This window comes from Silene latifolia, chromosome 9 (genome assembly GCF_048544455.1).
Source record: "Silene latifolia isolate original U9 population chromosome 9, ASM4854445v1, whole genome shotgun sequence".
Taxonomy (NCBI): domain Eukaryota; kingdom Viridiplantae; phylum Streptophyta; class Magnoliopsida; order Caryophyllales; family Caryophyllaceae; genus Silene; species Silene latifolia.
The window spans coordinates 46,539,948-46,559,765 of record NC_133534.1 but is presented as its reverse complement, the minus strand read 5'-3'; the positions used below and the strand labels follow the sequence as shown (position 1 = coordinate 46,559,765).

Below are 19,818 nucleotides of genomic sequence, written 5' to 3'. Positions count from 1 at the left end.
ACTGGATCTCTAAAGAAAGCTTGTATGTGCAAGGGTTTCGGATCAACACTCGTCGGAGCGACCTGCAGCGGTGGTTCGTCGGTCTACCTAATAAAAGCATATCCAGCTTCGCCGACCTAGTCAATGCCTTCAACCAGCAGTTCGCCATCAGCAGAAAGCCGGAGAAGCAGACCAGTGACCTCTACCGGATAGTGCAAGGGTTTGAGGAATCTACCTGTTATTACTTGAACCGGTTCAACAAGGAGAAGGTGTCAATTTCGAGGTGCGATATAGCAACCGCTATACAAGCCTTCCGCCGAGGACTGCACCAGGACTCACAGCTATACAAGGACCTAACCATGCATCCATGCACTACCTTTGAGGAGGTGCAATCGAAGGCAATTGCTGTCATGAGGCTGGAAGAAGATTCTGCACCCGTAAGAGGCACTTATGATTCAGACCCAGTATCCAGAAAGGCTCCAGTAGAAAAGAAGAGCGAAAGACCCAAACCCTACATCAGGAGCGTGAATAAAGTTTCTGGAAATTCTGAAGGGAAGGGCGAAGCAGATCTGCCTCCAAAAGTAAGTGAGTATGGTTTCACAACCAATCTTGCAGGACTATTCAAAGCCTTGAAGGAGCTGGGACGCAGAGTCAGATGGCCAAAACTTCCAGAAGGAAACCCCAAAGAAGAGAGATACGGGCAAAAGTGTGAGTTCCACGCGAACACCCACAACACCGATGAATGCCACTCCCTCAGAAAGGAAGTCAAATTTCACTATGACCAAGGAAACCTGGATCACCTCCTACCCAGAAACACAACCAGAGTAAATTCAGCGGATCAGGTTCTGCCATCCCCTCCTCCTCATTGCTCTAGAACTGTGAATGTTATTACAGGTGGATCGGAGCTATGTGGGTTGACATATTCAGCAGTTAAGAGGCACGCAACCAGAACTAAAGGAGACAGACCAGAAAGCTCCTGCAGGGTTAACCACCAGAACCTGCCGTCAGTCACCTTTGACGAAACAGACGCAGGATCTGCTCCAGAACAGCACCACGATGCTCTAATCATCACGCTTCCCATAGGAAATTACAAAGTGAAAAAGATCCTGGTGGATACCGGAAGCTCCGTCAACTTGATCATGATGGAAACACTCAAGGGAATGGGATTCACCGAGAAAGATCTAGCCAAGAAGGCAATTCCCTTGGTTGGTTTCAGCGGCGAAACAAATCACTCTCTAGGAGAATCATCATCCCAGCCTACGCCGGGGGTGTAAACAAACAGGTAAGGTATCTGGTTATTGATGGGCCCTCTACTTACAATGTAATCCTTAGCAGGCCCTGGATCCACGAGATGAAAGCAATTCCCTCAACATACCACCAATGCCTGAAGTTTCCAACACCTTGGGTGGTTCAAGAAATACGTGGGGACTAGGAAGAAGCTAAGGATTGCTACAAGGTGGCTCTGAAGCCAACAACCGGTTCGCCCGCATAACAATTACAGAGCCATCGCATCCAGGCAGAACTGGACGAAGTCATCCTGGACGCACTGCATCCAGAGCGAACTATTCTCATTGGATCTGAATGTACAGGTAAAATTCGTGAAGAACTCGTTCGGTTATTGAGAACTAACATAGACTGCTTTGCTTGGTCACATGATGATATGATAGGGATAGACCCAAGTGTGATAACTCACAAGCTAAGTGTGGATCCAAGTTATAAACCTGTGCAGCAGAAAAGAAGAAAATTTGCTTCTGAAAGAAATCAGGTCATAAACCAAGAAGTAGATAACCTGCTTGCCGCAGGAAAGATTCGTGAAGTAAAGTATCCAGAGTGGTTGTCTAACGTGGTGGTGGTTCCAAAGAAAAATGGCAAGTGGAGAGTCTACGTCGATTTCACGGATTTAAACAAAGCTTGCCCAAAGGATCCATTCCCTCTACCACACATAGACGCCATGGTGGATGCTACTGCGGGCCACGAGATGCTGACATTCCTGGATGCCTGGAGCGGATATAACCAGATAAAGATGCACCCCAGTGACCGGGAAAAGACGGCATTCAGATCCGAGAGAGGTATCTATTGTTATAATGTCATGCCTTTTGGACTGAAAAATGCAGGATCTACCTATCGGTCAAAAACATGATGTTTAAAGAGCAAATAGGCCAAACTATGGAAGTATACATAGACGATATGGTCGTCAAATCGAAGCAGGCTTCACAGCACCACCAGCACCTGGCAGAAACTTTCAATACCCTCAGGAAATACCAAATGAAACTGAATCCTACGAAGTGTACCTTCGGAGTATCCAGTGGAAAGTTCCTGGGGTACATGGTGACCCAGAGGGGGATAGAGGCCAGCACCGAACAAATCAAAGCAATTCTGCAGCTGGAGTCACCGCAAAAACCAAAAGACGTCAAGCGCCTGACTGGAAGAGTGGCAGCCTTAAACAGATTCATATCCAGATCCTCAGACAGATGCAGGCTATTCTATGATATACTCAGAAAAAGCCAAATATTTGAGTGGACGGATGATCACGAAAAGCATTTCAGGAGTCAAGCGTTATCTCAAAGACCCCACATCTCCCGTCGAAACCAGAGCCGGAGAACCACTGCTCTGTATCCACACACAAAAGCAAAGCAGTCGATCGGTGCGGTGCTAGTACGAGAGCAGGAAGGATCACATCATCCAGTATACTACATCAGTAAGTCTCTGCTTCCGGCAGAGACCAGGTACACGTCACTAGAAAAACTTGTCCTTGCACTAGTTACTGCATCCTATAAATTGCGTCCCTACTTCGAGTCTCATACAATTTCTGTGATAACTAATTATCCTCTTAAAACTATCATGAGAAAACCAGAATTGTCAGGAAGAATGGCTAAATGGTCCGTGCATTTGAGCGGGTACGATTTGAAGTTTGAACACCGTACGGCCATAAAGTCCCAGGCTCTGGCAGACTTTGTGTCTGACTTCTGCCCAGCACTCCAGACCCAGGCCGAACAAGACATCATGAATCTGGAAGAAGACAAAGGAGAGCAAGTATGGGAGCTACATGTGGACGGAGCCTCCAACGCCAAAGGAGCAGGAGTAGGACTGGTCCTCAAATCACCCCAGGAAGACCTCATAGTCCAAGCCGTACGATGTGAATTCAAAGCCACAAACAACGAAGCAGAATATGAGGCACTAATCCTGGGTCCAAGTCGCTCGGATCTCAAAATCGGACACCTTCGGGTTTGCGGCGATTCTAAGCTTATAGTTAACCATGTTAATGATCGCTATGAGGCCGGGGATCCCAGGATGATGGCATATCTAGATGTAGCAAAGGAGCCGAAAATCGATTTGTCACATTCAACATCAAGCAAATCCCAGGGAGCGAAATGCGAAGCGACGCACTAGCCACCCCGGGGCAACCTTCAAGACAGGAACTATCTCCACAATACCAATTGTCCACGTCTTTGAGCCAAAGAACACTAAAATCTCGGCGAAGCGAGAAAAGGTGTGTAGCACCAGCAGTAAAGAAAATACTCCAGACTGAAGGAAACCCTACCTAGACTGGTTGCAGAATGATGTCCTACCAGCAGATAAAAAGGAGGTAAGGAGCTTTAAAATGAGAGCATCCAGATTCATACTAATTGATGGTGTTCTATTCGGGAAATCCCTCGCTGGACCCTACCTCAGATACTTAGATCGGGAAGAGTCTCAGGTTGTTTTGCATGCTCTCCACAGTGGAGAATGCGGAAACCATGCAGGGGGCAGGAGCCTGTCCAACAAGGCACTGAGGCAGGGATACTTTTGGCCCTCAATGCGCAAGGATGCCATGGAGTTCGCAAAAAGATGCGACGCTTGCCAGAGGCACGCCCACGTTAGCCACCAGCCTGCAGAGCCTCTGCACCAGGTTATCTCACCATGGCCCTTCATGAAGCGGGGAATGGACATAGTGGGGCCATTACCCAGAGCACCAGGAAACAAAGTCTATATGCTCGCCATGACGGATTACTTCTCCAAATGGATAGAAGCAGAGTCATTCTCGCAGGTTACAGAAACCCAGGTGATATCTTTCATTAAACGCAATATCATATGCAGGTTTGACATTCCATCTGAAATTATATGTGATAATGGGTCCCAATACATTGGAAATAAGACGGAAGCTTTTTGTGCTAGGTGGAATATCTCGTTGCAGAAATCTACTCCTAGGAACCCTCAATCCAATGGACAAGCTGAATCCAGCAACAAGATTATCATTGGAAACTTGAAAAAGAAGCTAGAAGAGATTGGGGGCAAATGGGCAGAAGAGCTACCTCTGGTTCTCTGGGCTGACAGAACCACACCAAAGGTTGCAACGGGGCAAACCCCCTTCAGCCTGGTGTTCGGAGCAGAAGCAGTCATCCCATCCGAAGTGAGGGTCCCAACCCACAGATATGGATGCATAACAGAAGATCGGAACCAGGTGGAAATGGCAAGCAATCTGGACACGATAGATGAACTCAGAACCGGCGCTCAGATCAGGATGGCTTCCTACCGACAGACTGTGGCTAGAAGTTATAACAAGAATGTAAAGGTAAGAACTCTGCAGGTGGGAGATCTGGTCCTGAGGAAAGTCTTCCAGAATACCAAGAACCAGCAAGTAGGAAAATTCGCCTACAACTGGGAGGGACCATACCAAGTAGAGAGCACAGTTGGAAATGGAGCTTACCGACTCATGACTTTGGAAGGGCAAATGGTTCCCAGATCCTGGAATATCACCCACTTAAAAAAATATTTCACTTAAGTCGCCAGCATGGTCAACAACGGGTACTCGAGTCTACCGAGATACAAACTCGGCCCGGGTTCTAGATATTGCCTTACATATTTTCTGGCTCTGAATATTTTTCTGTCTCTAAGTATTTTGATGTCTCCAAATATTTTTCTGTCTCTAAAGTATTTTGATATCTCCAAATATTTTTCTGGCTCTAAAATATTTTCCTACTTCTAAAGTATTTTCCTATTCCTAAATATTCTCTTTCTGGATCTGAATACCCTCTGATTCTGAACGTTTTCTGGTTCTAAAACAGCCTTGTTCGTAGCTTAATTCTAACAAATTTTAAGTTGTAAAACCACTTTGAATGATTTAAATTTTTTCAAATAAGCCAAGTAAATAAAACGAAATTAACCTAGCAGAGCATGTATTCATTACAGAAGGCGTGTGTCCGTGGCTAAGCACGTACAACCGGGACAACCAGCCTCCCGCGATGCATTAGCACCCACGCAAGCATGGCTCCTCTGGATGAGTGGGCATACTGGACCCCTTATCCAGCAATCTAACAGCGATGGCCAAACAAACGACGTGCATGCACAAATCAAAGCACCAGAAACGGTACGACACAAAGAGATAACCATTAGAAAATACTTAGGTTGCAAAAGCAAAGTACGTCTGGCACCAGAACCATACCAAAATACATAAACTATTCAAAATGAAGATGTTATGCCCCATAGGGCCAAAAAGTAACTAAACATGGCAAAAGTCTTTCAGGTGCAGGGAAAAACTAATCTATGTTAATATGCTCCACAGCTTCAGAAGTAGCTGTCTGAGTGTCAGGAGCAGGAGAATTCACCTCATCCTCAACACCTGGATCATCGGGCAAGACCAGGTTCCACTAAGCCACCAAAGACATCCAGATTCGGACCATCGGGGAAAGCGACGAAAGCTTCCCCTCTTCAGCTCCTAAATCCCAGGCCAAATGCTCTCCCTTCTGGAACGTCTTTATACACTTGATCTCCGTTTCTAAGGTAGCATAGGACAGAGCATTCACCAAAGTCTCTTTCAACTCTTGCACATCAGAAGCCTTCTCTTCCTGGATCTGAGTAACACGAGCCTCGGATCGAAGCACGTTTCTCGATCATCGCAGACGTTTCTCCACCTCGGAAGTCGTCCCTCGGCTTCGAGGCACGCTTTCAAAGATCGGCGACCTTCTTCTCAAAGATCGAACCTTCCCCTCAAAGACTGAAATCCGCCCTTCAGCAATAGAAAGACTGTTCTGCAAACTCTGATTCTGAGTGGCCTCCTCCAACAGCAAACTCTGGGACTTGTTTAGATCAGCCTGAGTCTTAAGCCTATCCTCATTGGCTTCTTTCGCCAGCTTCTGGAGTTTCGCATTTTCTGCTACCAGGAGAGACACCTTCTCCCGCAGATACAGAGCCATCTAGAAGGACTGGTGCACCAGAACCAAGTGTTAAAAAAAAAAAAAAAATGGCAGCAGCCAATGATCGTTTACCTCAAAGGAATGCTCAGTTGTACGATCCACCAAGTCAGGCAAGGCTTTGCTATCCAACGCAGACCTAGGAGCTGGAAGAAGCATCTGGTTCATTAAATCCAAGTTACTCGCAGACCTAGCCCTTCCAAAATCGTCTGGAAGTGTAAGGACAATAACCTCAGAAGCAGGAGCAGATTTGGAACCAGAGGCAGTTCCAGAAGTAGGGGCAGCCCCAGAAGCAGGGGTAACTCCAGAAGCAGGGATGGCTTCAGACGTCGGTATCGCACCAGAAGCAGACGTGGCTGGGATAGAAGCAGGAACGGGTTTGGGAACCGGAGGACCTCCAGAAGCAGATGATCCCTGCCCAGGTAGTGGGGGCCTCACAGCTAGAGGAGTGGCTTCAATAGGGCTCTGCTCCTTAGCGCGGTTCACGGCAGCAGGTCTTCTCTTGGGACGAGGTCCGGAACCAGGAGCAGGGGTAGACTTTCTTTTCTCAGCAGGCTTGGGGGCAACCGCGGCTTGCTCCTTTACTTTCTGAGCCAGAACATCGTCCAGCGAAATTCTAGACTTTGCAGAGCCTGGAAGCAGCAAAGATCAAGTCAGAGCCAGATATATCAAATATTCAGAAGTAGAACCCAGTCAAAAAGAAAGAACAACAGACCAGTCGACATTGATTCTTTTTCCTCAGCTGCTGCCTCCTTCACCGCAGAAGCGGAATCCTGAACCAGATTGAGGAAGGTCCTGTGCTCAGGGGGCGGACCAAATAGCTTGGAAAGAGACGCAGCTTCGTCGGAAGATTTAGGCAAGTGGCACAGACCTGCAAAAAACACCAAGTAAGGAAGTATAAGCGTCAAAGGAAAATACACAGGAATAAAGGCATGCAAATACCATCTGTTGACCACCAGACGCTGACAATGTAGTCAGTCGGAGGAGGAAGGGTATCAACTTTGACAAAGATAAAGCGAGAAAACCACTTGCTATCATCCGGCTTCACGGGGAAGATAATGCAATTCTTTTCCCCGTCCCGAACCCGAATGGTCACTTGACCCCGACTGAGGGACCTGACCGAGAACAAGTGTGCAAGGTCCGGAAGACCGATCTCATAGCCAAATCGGCTATTCATAGCCACAATAGCAAGCAAAGTCCGCCAAGTATACGGAGCTACTTGGCAGATGGCCAAGTGGTTCAGGTTCAGAAACTCCTGGATTATGGGAGGGAAAGGAAATCGCAGACCCAGACGGAAAGCGTACTCGTACAAGCATATCCACCCTTCCCTCACGGAATCAGCTTTCTGGCCAGGGGTCGGGATGTGAAACACCACATCATCAGAAAAACCAAAGGTTTTCTTGATATAATCAAGATCCTCGGAGGTGAAGTCGGAATCACAAGAATGTTTGGCGGAAAGAACGCCGCCGGAGAGAAAACATCAGATGGCATCGCTGAATCCGAGGCCAGGTCGAAGAAGCCGACTTTTGTGACATTGTGCACAAAGAAAGAAAAGAAAGAAAGCAGAGAAGGGAAAGAAGTAAGGAAGAAGACGGAATACCTGTAACGGCCGGAAAAGAGAAATAATTTTATTGATTGATGGAGGGGAAGTTAGGAAAGAGGGAGTGATGATGGAAAAAGTTGGGAAAGGTGAAAGGAGTGGGGATACCGAGGGGTTATTATAAGGGAGGGAGTTGTGAATGAGTGGGAAGTTAAGACGGCAGTTGAGGAAGCATAAAGTGGGGGGGTTACCAAGATTGAGCCAACTGCTAACACTTCGTCAGTTCTCCGCATCGCAAACAGAAATTCCCGCCTAAAATCATTTGAGACGGAAATTTGGGGGCAATTGTTATGGATAAAAAATACTATTTATCACTCATGACGTGGCATCATATTATTGGCAAGGAAAAGTGACAAAGGAGTGGCCACGTGGAACGTAACGGTTGGTAGAAGGGGGGAGAGAAGGATCGCTGAGGTGGCGCATTGTGGACCACAAGATCAAATAACAACAAACACAAATTGGGCCAAGGAAAATCCCACGTACGGAAGAAAGGAAAAGATTGGGCTTTGACCTTTTCAAGTAACTACTACCTATTTTCATGGTAACCATCCAAAAATCCAGGAGAAGAGGCAGGAGGAAGTCTACCAACTTTAAACCTATTTTCGAAGACTATATAAAGCAAAGGGAAAAAGCATTCAAGGCATGAAAACTGCAGCAAGATAAACACAACACCTCTTAAAATTCCCGTCTACTCTTGGTGATTATTCACTAGCTAAAATCAATCTTGTATTTCCTTACTTGGGCATATTATCCTTGATCATAGTGCAAATTTGGTGGGATTCCGACTCCCCCCGCGGTTGTTCCCACACCGGGTTTTCCGCGTCACCAAAAATCCTCCGTGTCATTCTTTTCATTCGTCTTTATTTCGTTATTCCTGTCGTTGCATTTAAACCATAATTGGCATTAGACTAATCACTATCACTCACATAAAATATTCATAACCGGTAAATTTTTACCAAAACAATGATGACCAAATGAATATCTAGCATTTACATAACTTAATAGTTGGGATACCTAACATTTGTAAATTACATAATATTTGAGAAGAATCAGGTCGTCCACATTGGAGAAATAGAGAAGAGTGATCTAGTTTATAATCTAAGGGGTTACTCTTTCCATTGCCAAATGGTTTGGGGATGGAACATCCTTAGACTTCTAAAGTGGATGCTCTCTCCTCCTCGACGGGTGCGGCCAAGGCCCATGTGCGATCTAACATGATATCAGAGCCCAAGGTTTAGTCCTGGGTTGTGAGGCGAAGACGGGTTCGAAAAGCGACTTTTGTTCCCGTTCGACGATAAACTGGGCCACTATTTAGCGGGTCTGAAAAACGACAACGTTCCCGCCCGACGAAACAGGCAAAATTGCGGCGTTCTTGTCGATCGATCGAAAATGAGACCTTACATGTGACTATGTGAGGGGCGTGTGAAGAATCACATATAGGTCTCCCACATCGGAGAAATAGAGAAGAGTGATCTTGTTTATAATCCAAGAGGGCCACTCCTCCCATTGCCAATTTATTTTGGCTTGGACTTGTAAAGTGGACGCTCTCTCCTCCTTGACCGGTGCGGCTCAAACCCATGTCCGATCTAACAATATTTAAAATACTTATTTGAACTTTAATTTTAAAGATACATTTCTCTTCAAATGCGAAACATATATACAATACCCAGAAAGTTATTTTTGACAAAAATGTACATAGCGATATTGTAAGAACTACAAAACCCTGCGTGATTTGATTCCATCTTGTTGAATATCAACAAGGTTCCGAGTTCCAAACCTGTGCAGATCTTTTGTCCTATTTCGTATCTCATTTTGTGTCTCATCACTTCTTATATTGATACATAATCACTTTGTCACTTTGATATATATTATTACCATTTCTATTATCTAAAGTTTGAAGTGTCGAAATCTTAAAGTGGTGGAATACATGATGGATATAAAAGTGAGACATATGATCTCAACTCCTTCCAAACATCTATTCGATTAGCATGAAAATAATCAATGTCGACCAATCAATATTTCTATCTACATTCGATTATCTTTACTTAGAATGTTGTTTTTCCTTATCTTATGTAATTTGTTTTTTTTTTAATTTGGTTTTATGTTGCAGTACTTTAATAGTACTCCCTCCAATTTCCTATTATCTTCCCTCTTTCTTTTTTCATACAAGTTTGATTATCTTCCCTCTTTCCTTTTTTGGTAAATTCCATTCATTTTTTATTAATTTCTCTCTCCTAAAAAATCAACAACTCTCATTACTTTATCTATTCTTTATTCATTATTCATTTTTTATTATTTTCTCTCCCCTATAAATTTCACAACTTACAATACTTTATTCCTTCTTTCTTCCCCTTTCTTAATTTTTGTGCCCAAAAGAAAGGGGAAGATAAAAGAATATTGAAGGGAGTATAACTTAGTGAGTTGTAGAATGTAAAACACTTTCCAAGTGACCAAAAAAATAAAGATATTGTTGAATTTTGACACTATTAACACAAATCTTAGGTATAACCAACTAACTAAGTGATCTTTACATTATCTCATGGTAAAAAGTCGGCAATTCATACAACAAAGCGTCTTGCTTGTGACGGGTACATTTCGTCATAAGCTGAAGACGGGGTAAAATGTAACCCATTTAAGACGAAAATGTAACCATTTTACCTAAAAAGTTACCAGAACAATTTCATAAGCTATAATAATTTGTCATTAAAATGGTCACATTTTGTCGTTAAAATGGTGACATTTGACCCGGCTTCAGCTTATGACGAAAAGTGTCCGTCTTCGATGAGAATTGGTCTTGATACAATCATACCGGTAATGTAGCGCCCTTTATTCTACCATTCCCATTTCTTTATCTTTAGACTTTAGTCATTCTCAAGTTTCAACTGCCCTTTATTTTCCAAGTGCGTACCAAAACAAAAGTCAGAAAATCCTTACTTCATTAAAGCCAAAATCCCCACATCAACAAGCAAGCAAGTAATCTAGTGCAAAACCCTCCACATATATCCTTTTATTTGCTTCTTTACCAACAACTCTCTACTCATTTCATCAACCAAATTAAACAAATCATATTAACACACTAGTTGTTCCATACACCAAATATTGAGCTACCACCTAAGACTCTCCGGTTTATCAGGTAGCGCTATCTCATTTTCCAGTTCGATATAGGCTAGAATGGATTGGTTTAGTTGGCTAACAAAAACAGGATTAGAGCCATCATTAGTGTATGAATATGGGTTAGCATTTGCAAACAATGAGCTAGAGGAAGAAGACATAGTCTACTTCAACCATGAATTTCTTCAAAGCATGGGGATTTCAATAGCCAAACATAGGCTAGAAATTCTCAAACTTGCTAAAAAAGAGCCTAAAAACCATGTTCTAAAACATCCCATTTCAAAACTTCTCTTTGTTTTGAAAAAAACCAAGAAATCTTTGACAAATTACATAGCAACTTTGGTGCATCCTAGGGATGAAGATAGAGCAATAATCGTCGTTCCGAACAAAAACAATAATAATAATAATAGTATGATGAGGATTAACAAGGGTAGTGCTATAAGTTATAGCACAAGGTGGAAGAGAGCAATGATGGTGAAGAACAATAGAAAGTTGGTGATGAAGAACAACAATAATAATGATGATAATCAAGAAAGATTAATGATTACTAATGGTGATTATATGGGTGAGGATGATCATATGGTTGTGTCAACACCAAAGCTTGATACTTTCTCTAGTCCTTTGATGTATGATCTTCAGCAAAACAAGGAGGATAAACTTCCTGATGATGATCATGAAGAAGATGTTGATGATCAGTATTGGAGTCCAACTCTTGAAGAAATCAGGTGGGATGCTATGTTTCAAGACTTAAAACCTACTTAATTAATTTCATTTTACTTAATTAACTATCATTACCACAAACTCATGAAAATATCATTTTATTATATAAAATTGTCATTTGGGCTTGCTTCAAATTGAGAAAAAAAAAAATATTACAGCTAGTGATATCTATCTTAATAGTAAAACGGGTCAAATATCATCCCACATTGACATATAAGACAAATGTTTTTCCCAATTTATTCTCCTTTTATCTGATTCAATCTGCATGGGCATATTTGATCCGTCTTAAAGTTAAAACGGATATACTCGTCTTCAATGGGAATGCCAAAATATTATGTCCTTTTCTGTGCAGTTGAAAAGATTCTCAGAACCGGGGCTCAAAATTTTGAGGGCCTAAATGTCTGTCTGTCTGTCTTATTGTCTTAATAATGCAAGTCCCAAATTTGATTTTCTGAAAATATGTCACTCAAATTGATATTCAGAACCGAGTCTCTCAAATTCATTATCGACCCTATGTCCTTTTTTATAATTACATTTTGACAGAAATTTGGTTCCCACCATACAGACTCAGATGTGTGTGGGTGTGTGTGTGTGTGTGAAGAGCAGTTTTTTGCCTTTTTTTTGTTGGGTTTGTGATGGTTGGTGGGGTGGGTGAGCCTTTGCTGAAAACAAACAAAATGTGAGTGTGTGGGACAATAAGGATGGATTATAATGTTAATGCAGTCTTGTTTATGCATCTTTATACAAAAAAGAGTGTACCTGAATTAAGCATCCATGTGACTGCTATGAGTACTGGTATTGATTTTGAGTCAGAGTACAGTTTAGTTGGGAATATTTTTTGGACCTCAGTTTAATGAATTCAGATGTAGTTAGCAGTTGGCCTCATTAATATGTTTTATTACTTGATGTAATGTTTGAACCAGAATTATAGAAATATTAGAGTTTCTAGTCTTTGTTTTCAGCTCTTTGCCTAAATTTATTTGCTTTCCTGCAACATTTACGGTTGCGTCTCCTGCAAAACGATAACAGATTCTCAAATGAGATGATTTCTCATTGATACGTTTAATTCGACTGTTATTGGTTTTATGTCCCACAAATTAAGTTTATAGAGCTAGATTCTACCTAAACAATTAGGATCTCTCTCTGAAACCTTGAAGGTTCACGTCGCTTTCAGATCAGCTAGCTTACCCGGCGACATCCTTAAACTGGAGCAATAGTTTAGAAGTATTCTTTTGTGACTCAAACTTGAAATATTGCATGTTTGTATAGTGAATCTGATAACAATTGTACTTGATGTTTTCCGTTATATTCATACAGTTGAAAGCCCGCATTAGCCTTAGACCGATCACCAGGCTTCCTAGTTTCTTTTCTTTCTGTAGCGCTTTATTGTTCAGACAATATGATATTGAACGCAGAATTGTACCGGAGTATCATATAGACTCATAATCAGTAAATGAACATGCTTAATAAACTAAGATCAGATAATCATTAATCGATTGAGTGAACACCCATCGAGATTGATTGAGGTAATGCCTTGTTAACCAACCCTTTGCTTATCTAGATGAAGGAAAAAACAGCTGGATTTTCTTTTCAGACTTGATGAAATACAGGTGAGATACTGAATGTACCAATGTTCGTCTAAAATACACAGTCATTTCTTTTGTTAGAAGAACATTTGCTCGGGTTAACTTTCTCTACACAACTGTGTCTAACAAATTAAAGGGAGATTACGATATGATGCATGAGACTGACTCATTGTATGTGACGGCTCGACTGTAACCCTTACCGGGTTTCAGAAGTAACCCTTCTAATTTCAACTTAGCATTATGGCTACATGATTAAAAGTGCGGCTTTCTTTTTTCTTTTGAGGTTCGGAAATGTTACTTCTACTCTCATATGATGCATAATCCTCGTCGATTATTACAAATTTTTCGCTACAAAGGGTAAGGGAAATTTATGGAAATATGAAGATTACCAGCCATTAGGCAAATTATGCGGTGTCTGCGTGACAGACAGCAAAATGTGGCCATACCCGGTACCACAGAAGCAAGAAAGAGCGGCAACAGCAAGCACATGTTGATGTTTTACTGCAAAACGCACAAAACTTCAGTCCACAGAACAACCACCATTCAAACATACTATCTGAGAACATAAAATGAGTGTGGTAAAAAAAGAATCATTTATCATGGCTACTATAATCAAGAAATCTTGAAGATTCACTTGTATTTTCATCCTCAAACCTTTTTATGCAATGCTTCAGTTCATTCATCCATTTATCCGAATCAAATGGATAATATTCAACATCTTTACCAATTACCAGGATGGTATAGAGTTGAAACTTGAAAGTGCAGTCTTAGTGGCTAACAAGCAATTAACATAAACATTGTATTGATGTTATTTACCAAACACGGGATCGATTCCTTTGTCTTGTTTACAGTCTCTGATCAAGTGATCATATATGATCTCTCCGTTTCCAATACCAATATCCGCCAACCCAACGGCGATTTCTTTATTAATATCCCGATCCTGACCCTTTGATATCTCTCTCTTCTTCTTTGTTGTTGCCTGTTCATGGTGTACTTCTCGACCTTCCTCATCCCCCCTTCATTCGGAGGAACATTGATCTTCTCAAAACTGCACCTTAGTAGCCATATTACCGAAAGCAGGATCGTTCTTCTCTTTTTCTTTGACTAATGTCTGTGACTCCTTCACCGTGTTGCAACACTTAATCTGGCAATTTGTTCCGTGAAAGTGCCTATACACATCTTCGCAATTTTTTAAAGTTGGGGCAAGTAATACGGAGAACTGTATATCACGTTATGCATTACAATATACTGGTATCGAGCTGGGCAAAACCCTCTACATATCGAACTGCAATGACTAACTTTTTGGGTACAATACGGGTATGAACCCAAAGTGAAGTGAAGAGTTGTAAGAACAGTTTAAAACTTATCTGAAAGAACGATAGAAGAAAGCAGAGGTGCAGTTATTCCCAAAAGCATATAAAACCCAGATACCTGTAACAAGAGTATATACTAACGTATACTCGGTAATAGTAGTAGTAAGTTTCAGCGTTCCATCACCACCGAAATCAAAAAGTTGAAAATTCCTTATTATAGAACAAATACAATAAGATTAAAATTTATATCTATCTGATACTAGCGATAATCCGTACAATTTAGACCCTACTGTCGGACCAGCTAGAAAGACCTGCCCAAAAGCTGACTCGTCCCACTCGACCCATTTGACAGCTGACTAAATCTCATATCTACTCTATCGTCAATTACCAGTTCTTTGGGGCAAACGAAAAGAACCTCCGGAATAAAGCATCTGGTAAACAGGTCGGATCCTTATCGTAAGTATTAAGCTTAGTAATGACCCCAACGCACAAACTCCAGCGAGAACCAAAAAAGTAAGCCTAAAGCAAGAGGGTCCTACACAAGTTGATACTCCTTGTTTCTTAGCTTCAGTATCATAAACATAGCCAGCAAGTAATCCTGAGAAGAGAAGAGCACCAATAGGGTTGCTTGCTTGTATAAAGTTGTAAATAAGCCCAAAATGTTTGAGTCCGAAAAGTTCTGAGGCAGTTGGAATCATTACAGCAACCTGAAGCCCATAGCATATTCCGAACAATACGGTAGCAACATAAAGCGTACCACTGAGAGCAGATGCATAAAGAAGGAAGACTATAACCATAATCAATTGTGTTATACTCATCCAAATTGTCCGAGGAATTGTTTTCCATCTGCAAGGTCATTTGAAAGGGAATCAGTTTTATGCAAGAAATGCCTGGCTGAGATTTTGACCAACTATTTGTAGTAGGAAATGTAAATAGTAATCTAGTGTATAAGGTCCTTTGTATTTCCTTAACCAGAGAAGGTATAAAAGTTCGTATCGAATCACCAATCAATCCAAATCTAATACAAAACCCAACCCGAAATCTATTTATGATGATTATTTTATGTAATCCAAACGCAAATCCAATTCAAAACTTGTCCAAAACCCGATCAGAACCAACTGTTTTTCCTTTAAATGTGTATTCTGTTGCGCAACAAAGTTTACATAATGAGAATTTTATACAATAATCGGATTGGGTCGGTTTCAGGTAAGAAAGGGATTGTGTAAGGATATAGTTCGAGATCAGGAGCAAGTTTTAAAACAGAGGGTTGAGATCGGATTGAATCGATTTTGGTTCAGTATCGGTTGCAATCACCATTCCAAGATAAGAGATTAGGGAATATTATCAGTATGCCAAAAATACTCACAAGCCCTACAAAACAACAGATGTAATGAAAACCGCTACCAAAATTACCTGATGGTGTATTCAGACACAGCACCTCCGCCCAAGCGGCCAATGAAATTGCAGAAAGCAAAAATAGACAGCAGCATGGTTGTATCACCCTCTCCTTGAGCATACCCTATTTGAGCCAAATTGTTAAGAACAGTTATCCCAGAACCAACCCCTAGAAAGTACACCATCCACAAAAGCCAGAAATCAGCCTTTACTAATGCTTGTCGGAAGTTAAAATCATCCCCTCTACGAGGTCTCTTTTTCTGTTTTATTGCTCCCTGTCCAACTGCTAAAAGCATGTCCACTTCAGAAACATCTTCACCCTCACGAAAACTATTAAGTGGAGACTCGGAAGTGGATTTTACCAAAAGGGGTTCAGTTTGGGGTATTTCACCGTCATTTGGTGCCAGCATATCTGAGGAATCTACAGGTCCGGTAAGTTTTTTCTGACTGGAAGGAAATAATGTCATTTTGATTGGTATGGCAAGAGGAGCCATCATAAATAAGATCATTATCCCAATAAATGTGTAGGCAATGGTTTTCCTGATGGAATATGCATGAGTAATAACGGTAGTTGTTACGAGATAGATGCCGAGAAGAATACTAGCTCCTTGTGTGAAAAAGAAATGAACATGTTGAGAAGAGTCTTCCCCAGAAGCTGGTGTACAAGGCCGGATGAAGTACATCATGATAAAACATATGACAGGGAGGCCGAGTGTGAGAAAAAGTAAGAGGTCTGAGTCAGAGTTATTAAGCACCATACTATATATCTCTGTATATATTGCAGCACTAAGGCCTACATAGCCCTTCAGAATGCCAGCAACAGTTCCCCTACTCAGTGGAAAATTCCTCATATTGGTAACAAGGACAGCTGTCCCAAACCATGCACTACTATTACTGCCGATAAGTAGCGCAATCCACAGCTGCCATAAGTGAATACACAAACAATTTGGAGTTAGAACGATAACAAACTAACAATTATGATACTACCACCAATAAGGTGACAACTCATCTTCTAAAGAAGCAGGACCTAACTAAATGGGTAAATTCAATGATATATAAGGGTAACAACAAGTACTAGATTACTCTCATGCGTCCAGAATTTAACAAACAGCAAGTAAAAATAGGGTTTGATGTATGCAACCTTAACTCTGTGCTCGCATCACACAAAGGTTTATTTCCAATGATGAAACACGCGACAAAAGTTGCATTAAAGGTTGCAACTTCACGATCTAAAGAGCGTACAATGCAAAAATAGTTGAGTCTTTGGTTCCTTTGGAAAGGGAACATGTTATCCTTATATGTTACTCCGTACATAGTTTGACATAAAAAAACCAAACTTGGTTGGTGTGAGTTCGATTTATGACACACACTCTCGCCTCTTAAACAAGTGGTCATGGGTTCGATTTATGACTCTTGTGAATGTAAAAACCAAACTTGGGAATGGAAACATTTTTAGAAAAATGATGCTGTTTGAGCAATACAACCAAACCATCCTTTTTAGCACTAAACATATGGTTGTGTAAACAGCTCTATACGACTCATACTGCCCAAAGAGGCCATTTACTTGTGTAAAACGATCCCATGGTAGGATACTGAACTTTAGTAGCTCCAGCTTAGAACTTTGAAAGATCAGTAGATCACCCTAAAACCTTAAATCCTCACCCCGGCCTCCTACATGTCCAGTACTCCATAATCAAGTTTCAATCCCTTGAATAAGAGGAGAGTTTGACAAAGTCAAACCCGTCATGATCTCATGAATACCTTGATTATGAGGTGGTAAGACAAAGATCCATACGAATTCTGTTTAGGTCACAGCCCCTATTATATTAAGTCCCTCGTGTCTTTTACAGCTAGAACCGGGTTGCTGTTTCCTAATGCAGGCTCCTATATCAACCTTTAAAGGCATAAATAACTCACAGCTCAAAGAACACAAGACATTAACATCAATAGGTATTCAGTTCAGGCAAGTATTCCTTCTCAAGGACTAAACCTTATTTGCTCTGCAATCTGCTGTCAGACTACGTGCTGAAGCATACTAAATACATCAATTTCAAATACTCATCAGTCAATTTCTTCAACTGAACAAGGTGGTAACAAAATAATCGGAACATTTTCGAAGATTGGATATTCAAAGCACCAAAAACAATCAATCCCACAGAAGGGTTTGCAATAATTAACCAAATGGGGATCAAAATCCTTCCAACTTCTGATACAAGATTCCAAATTAATCCATTATATCCTCAAAGAAGGCAATCAGATTCTATTGGATACTCTCACAAAATTCATACTAGTTCAACAAAAGGCAATCGAAGTCCGATAAAACTGCGAAAATTCCATCATTTGACAAATATGGGCAGTCAAATAATAAATGAAATCAGTAAATAAAAAGCAACAAAATCTGAAAAAGACAGGAAGTTATTTACCAGCCAATAAGGCAAGTTAAGGACAGTCTGAGAAACAGCAAGCCAAAGAACACCATAACCCAAGAAACAGCTGAAAGCACCAATAGAAAGAACAGCCCAAGGTGGGAACTTATTGCATGCAATACCAGGTAAAATACCCATATCACCAAAATCATTAGCAACACCAAGAATAGTAATTTGTTGCTGATTAAAACCAAGTATAGATTTCAAAGAAGGAGTAAAAAGGGGAAAAGTATAACTGTTTCCTCCTGCAAATTCAACCCATACTGCTGCTGCTAACCCTACCCATGGCGGTCTACTACCTTCTTTTAGTGTTACTGCAGACATTTTTGCTGATACTCAGTTGTATGCTACAAGATACAGTAGTAGTAGTAGTATTTGAAAGTGGGAACAGAAGGGTACTGACGAATATCTCAGTCGTACTTACCTACCATACCAGAAACGCTCGTGTTTTAAATAAATATTAGGCAGGGACTAGATCTAACTATCTAACTAAGTAACGACTCAAAAGCGTGATTGACAACGTCATGTCTTAGCAGTTGTCAATTTGTCATGAATTGAGCTAAACGTGATTCGGCGTCATTCGGATTGGGTTTGGGTCGTACCGTTCAATGGTTTTATGCGCTTCGGGTTTGGGTTGTTCCGTTCAATGGTTTTATGCGCTCCGAGTCAGGTCAGAAAATTGAGAGTGTGGCTACACGATTACTCGTTAATTGTTATCGTGTCAATTCGGTATAGGCAGCTTCAGTGGTATGGTTCTACTTCTAGGCTGGATTAAAAGAACACAAATTGGGTCATTGATCACTCGAGTGTGATTCCTATGGTTTTCCGACTTTCTCTAATCTTTCCACAATTTTTTAATTACGAAAAACATGCAATATAAAACAACAAAGGGGTGGTGGCGCAGTTGGCTAGCGCGTAGGTCTCATAGCTTTCTGAGTAATCCTGAGGTCGAGAGTTCGAGCCTCTCTCACCCCATTGTTTTCCTTTTTAATGGAAGTGAGTTTACGAGACATTTACCAAGGTTTGACGCAATTTCCCTCCTGTGTACTTACACTAGCATAAATGTCCCTCCCTAGATATCGTGAAATGCCACCAAGAACCACCCGAACCATTTTCTTATATTTTTTTTTTTTTGTGTATCATTTCATCTAGTGTCTAAATTATACGGAGTTAAATAGTACTCCCATATATAATATCTTCACCCGATAAAACTAGGTGACCTTATTTCCATCAATTTGCTCATTACTTTAATGAGTAGTTAAGTTATGATGTTGGTTAATAAAAAGACAAATGACAGTCATTTTCATGTACCAATTGTCTAACATGCCCACATCAGATTCTTGGAATATATATAGCTCTGGCACCATGCTTTCCGTTGGTTCCAATGAATCAAGTTACAAGTTTGATTGCTCAACACATCATTTTTATGGCACTCTGCTTTTGTGCTTTATTTCATTTTATTACTTTATATATTTTGAATAAGCACGACTAATCAAATGAAATAAAGTAGCTCGACAA

At 41.2% G+C, this 19,818-nt stretch overlaps 3 protein-coding genes and 1 non-coding gene across 4 annotated transcripts; 3 read left to right on the top strand and 1 right to left on the bottom strand.

Moving 5' to 3' along the window:
- Nucleotides 1-338: 338 nt before the first annotated feature.
- On the top strand, nucleotides 339-1,253 carry LOC141600980 (uncharacterized). Its single transcript, XM_074421243.1, has one exon. The coding sequence runs from the start codon at nucleotides 339-341 to the stop codon at nucleotides 1,251-1,253; it is 915 nt and encodes a 304-aa protein (XP_074277344.1).
- A 9,357-nt stretch (nucleotides 1,254-10,610) lies between these two features.
- LOC141599698 (uncharacterized) lies at nucleotides 10,611-12,541 on the top strand. The gene has a single exon (XM_074419794.1). The coding sequence runs from the start codon at nucleotides 10,921-10,923 to the stop codon at nucleotides 11,620-11,622; it is 702 nt and encodes a 233-aa protein (XP_074275895.1). The 5' UTR covers nucleotides 10,611-10,920; the 3' UTR covers nucleotides 11,623-12,541.
- A 2,007-nt stretch (nucleotides 12,542-14,548) lies between these two features.
- Nucleotides 14,549-19,028, bottom strand: LOC141599697 (protein NUCLEAR FUSION DEFECTIVE 4). The gene is made up of 3 exons (XM_074419792.1): nucleotides 18,298-19,028; nucleotides 15,893-16,794; nucleotides 14,549-15,325 (listed from the first exon to the last, which is right to left on the bottom strand). The coding sequence occupies exons 1-3, from the start codon at nucleotides 18,622-18,624 to the stop codon at nucleotides 14,860-14,862; spliced, it is 1,695 nt and encodes a 564-aa protein (XP_074275893.1). The 5' UTR covers nucleotides 18,625-19,028; the 3' UTR covers nucleotides 14,549-14,859.
- Nucleotides 19,029-19,189: 161 nt separating this feature from the next.
- Nucleotides 19,190-19,275, top strand: TRNAM-CAU (transfer RNA methionine (anticodon CAU)). Its single transcript is given in 2 exon segments — nucleotides 19,190-19,227; nucleotides 19,240-19,275. It is a non-coding gene; the product is annotated as a tRNA-Met (tRNA).
- The last annotated feature ends 543 nt before the right edge of the window (nucleotides 19,276-19,818 follow it).

Excerpts from the sequence above, each read along its gene's own strand:
- LOC141600980 (XM_074421243.1), top strand. The coding sequence starts at position 339 with ATGCATCCATGCACTACCTTTGAGGAGGTGCAATCGAAGGCAATTGCT.
- LOC141599698 (XM_074419794.1), top strand. The coding sequence starts at position 10,921 with ATGGATTGGTTTAGTTGGCTAACAAAAACAGGATTAGAGCCATCATTA.
- LOC141599697 (XM_074419792.1), bottom strand. The coding sequence starts at position 18,624 with ATGTCTGCAGTAACACTAAAAGAAGGTAGTAGACCGCCATGGGTAGGG. Across the intron at positions 16,795-18,297 it reads TTAACTTGCCTTATTGGCTG|CTGTGGATTGCGCTACTTAT; the intron begins GTAAATAACTTC and ends CACTTATGGCAG. Across the intron at positions 15,326-15,892 it reads GTGTCTGAATACACCATCAG|ATGGAAAACAATTCCTCGGA; the intron begins GTAATTTTGGTA and ends ATGACCTTGCAG.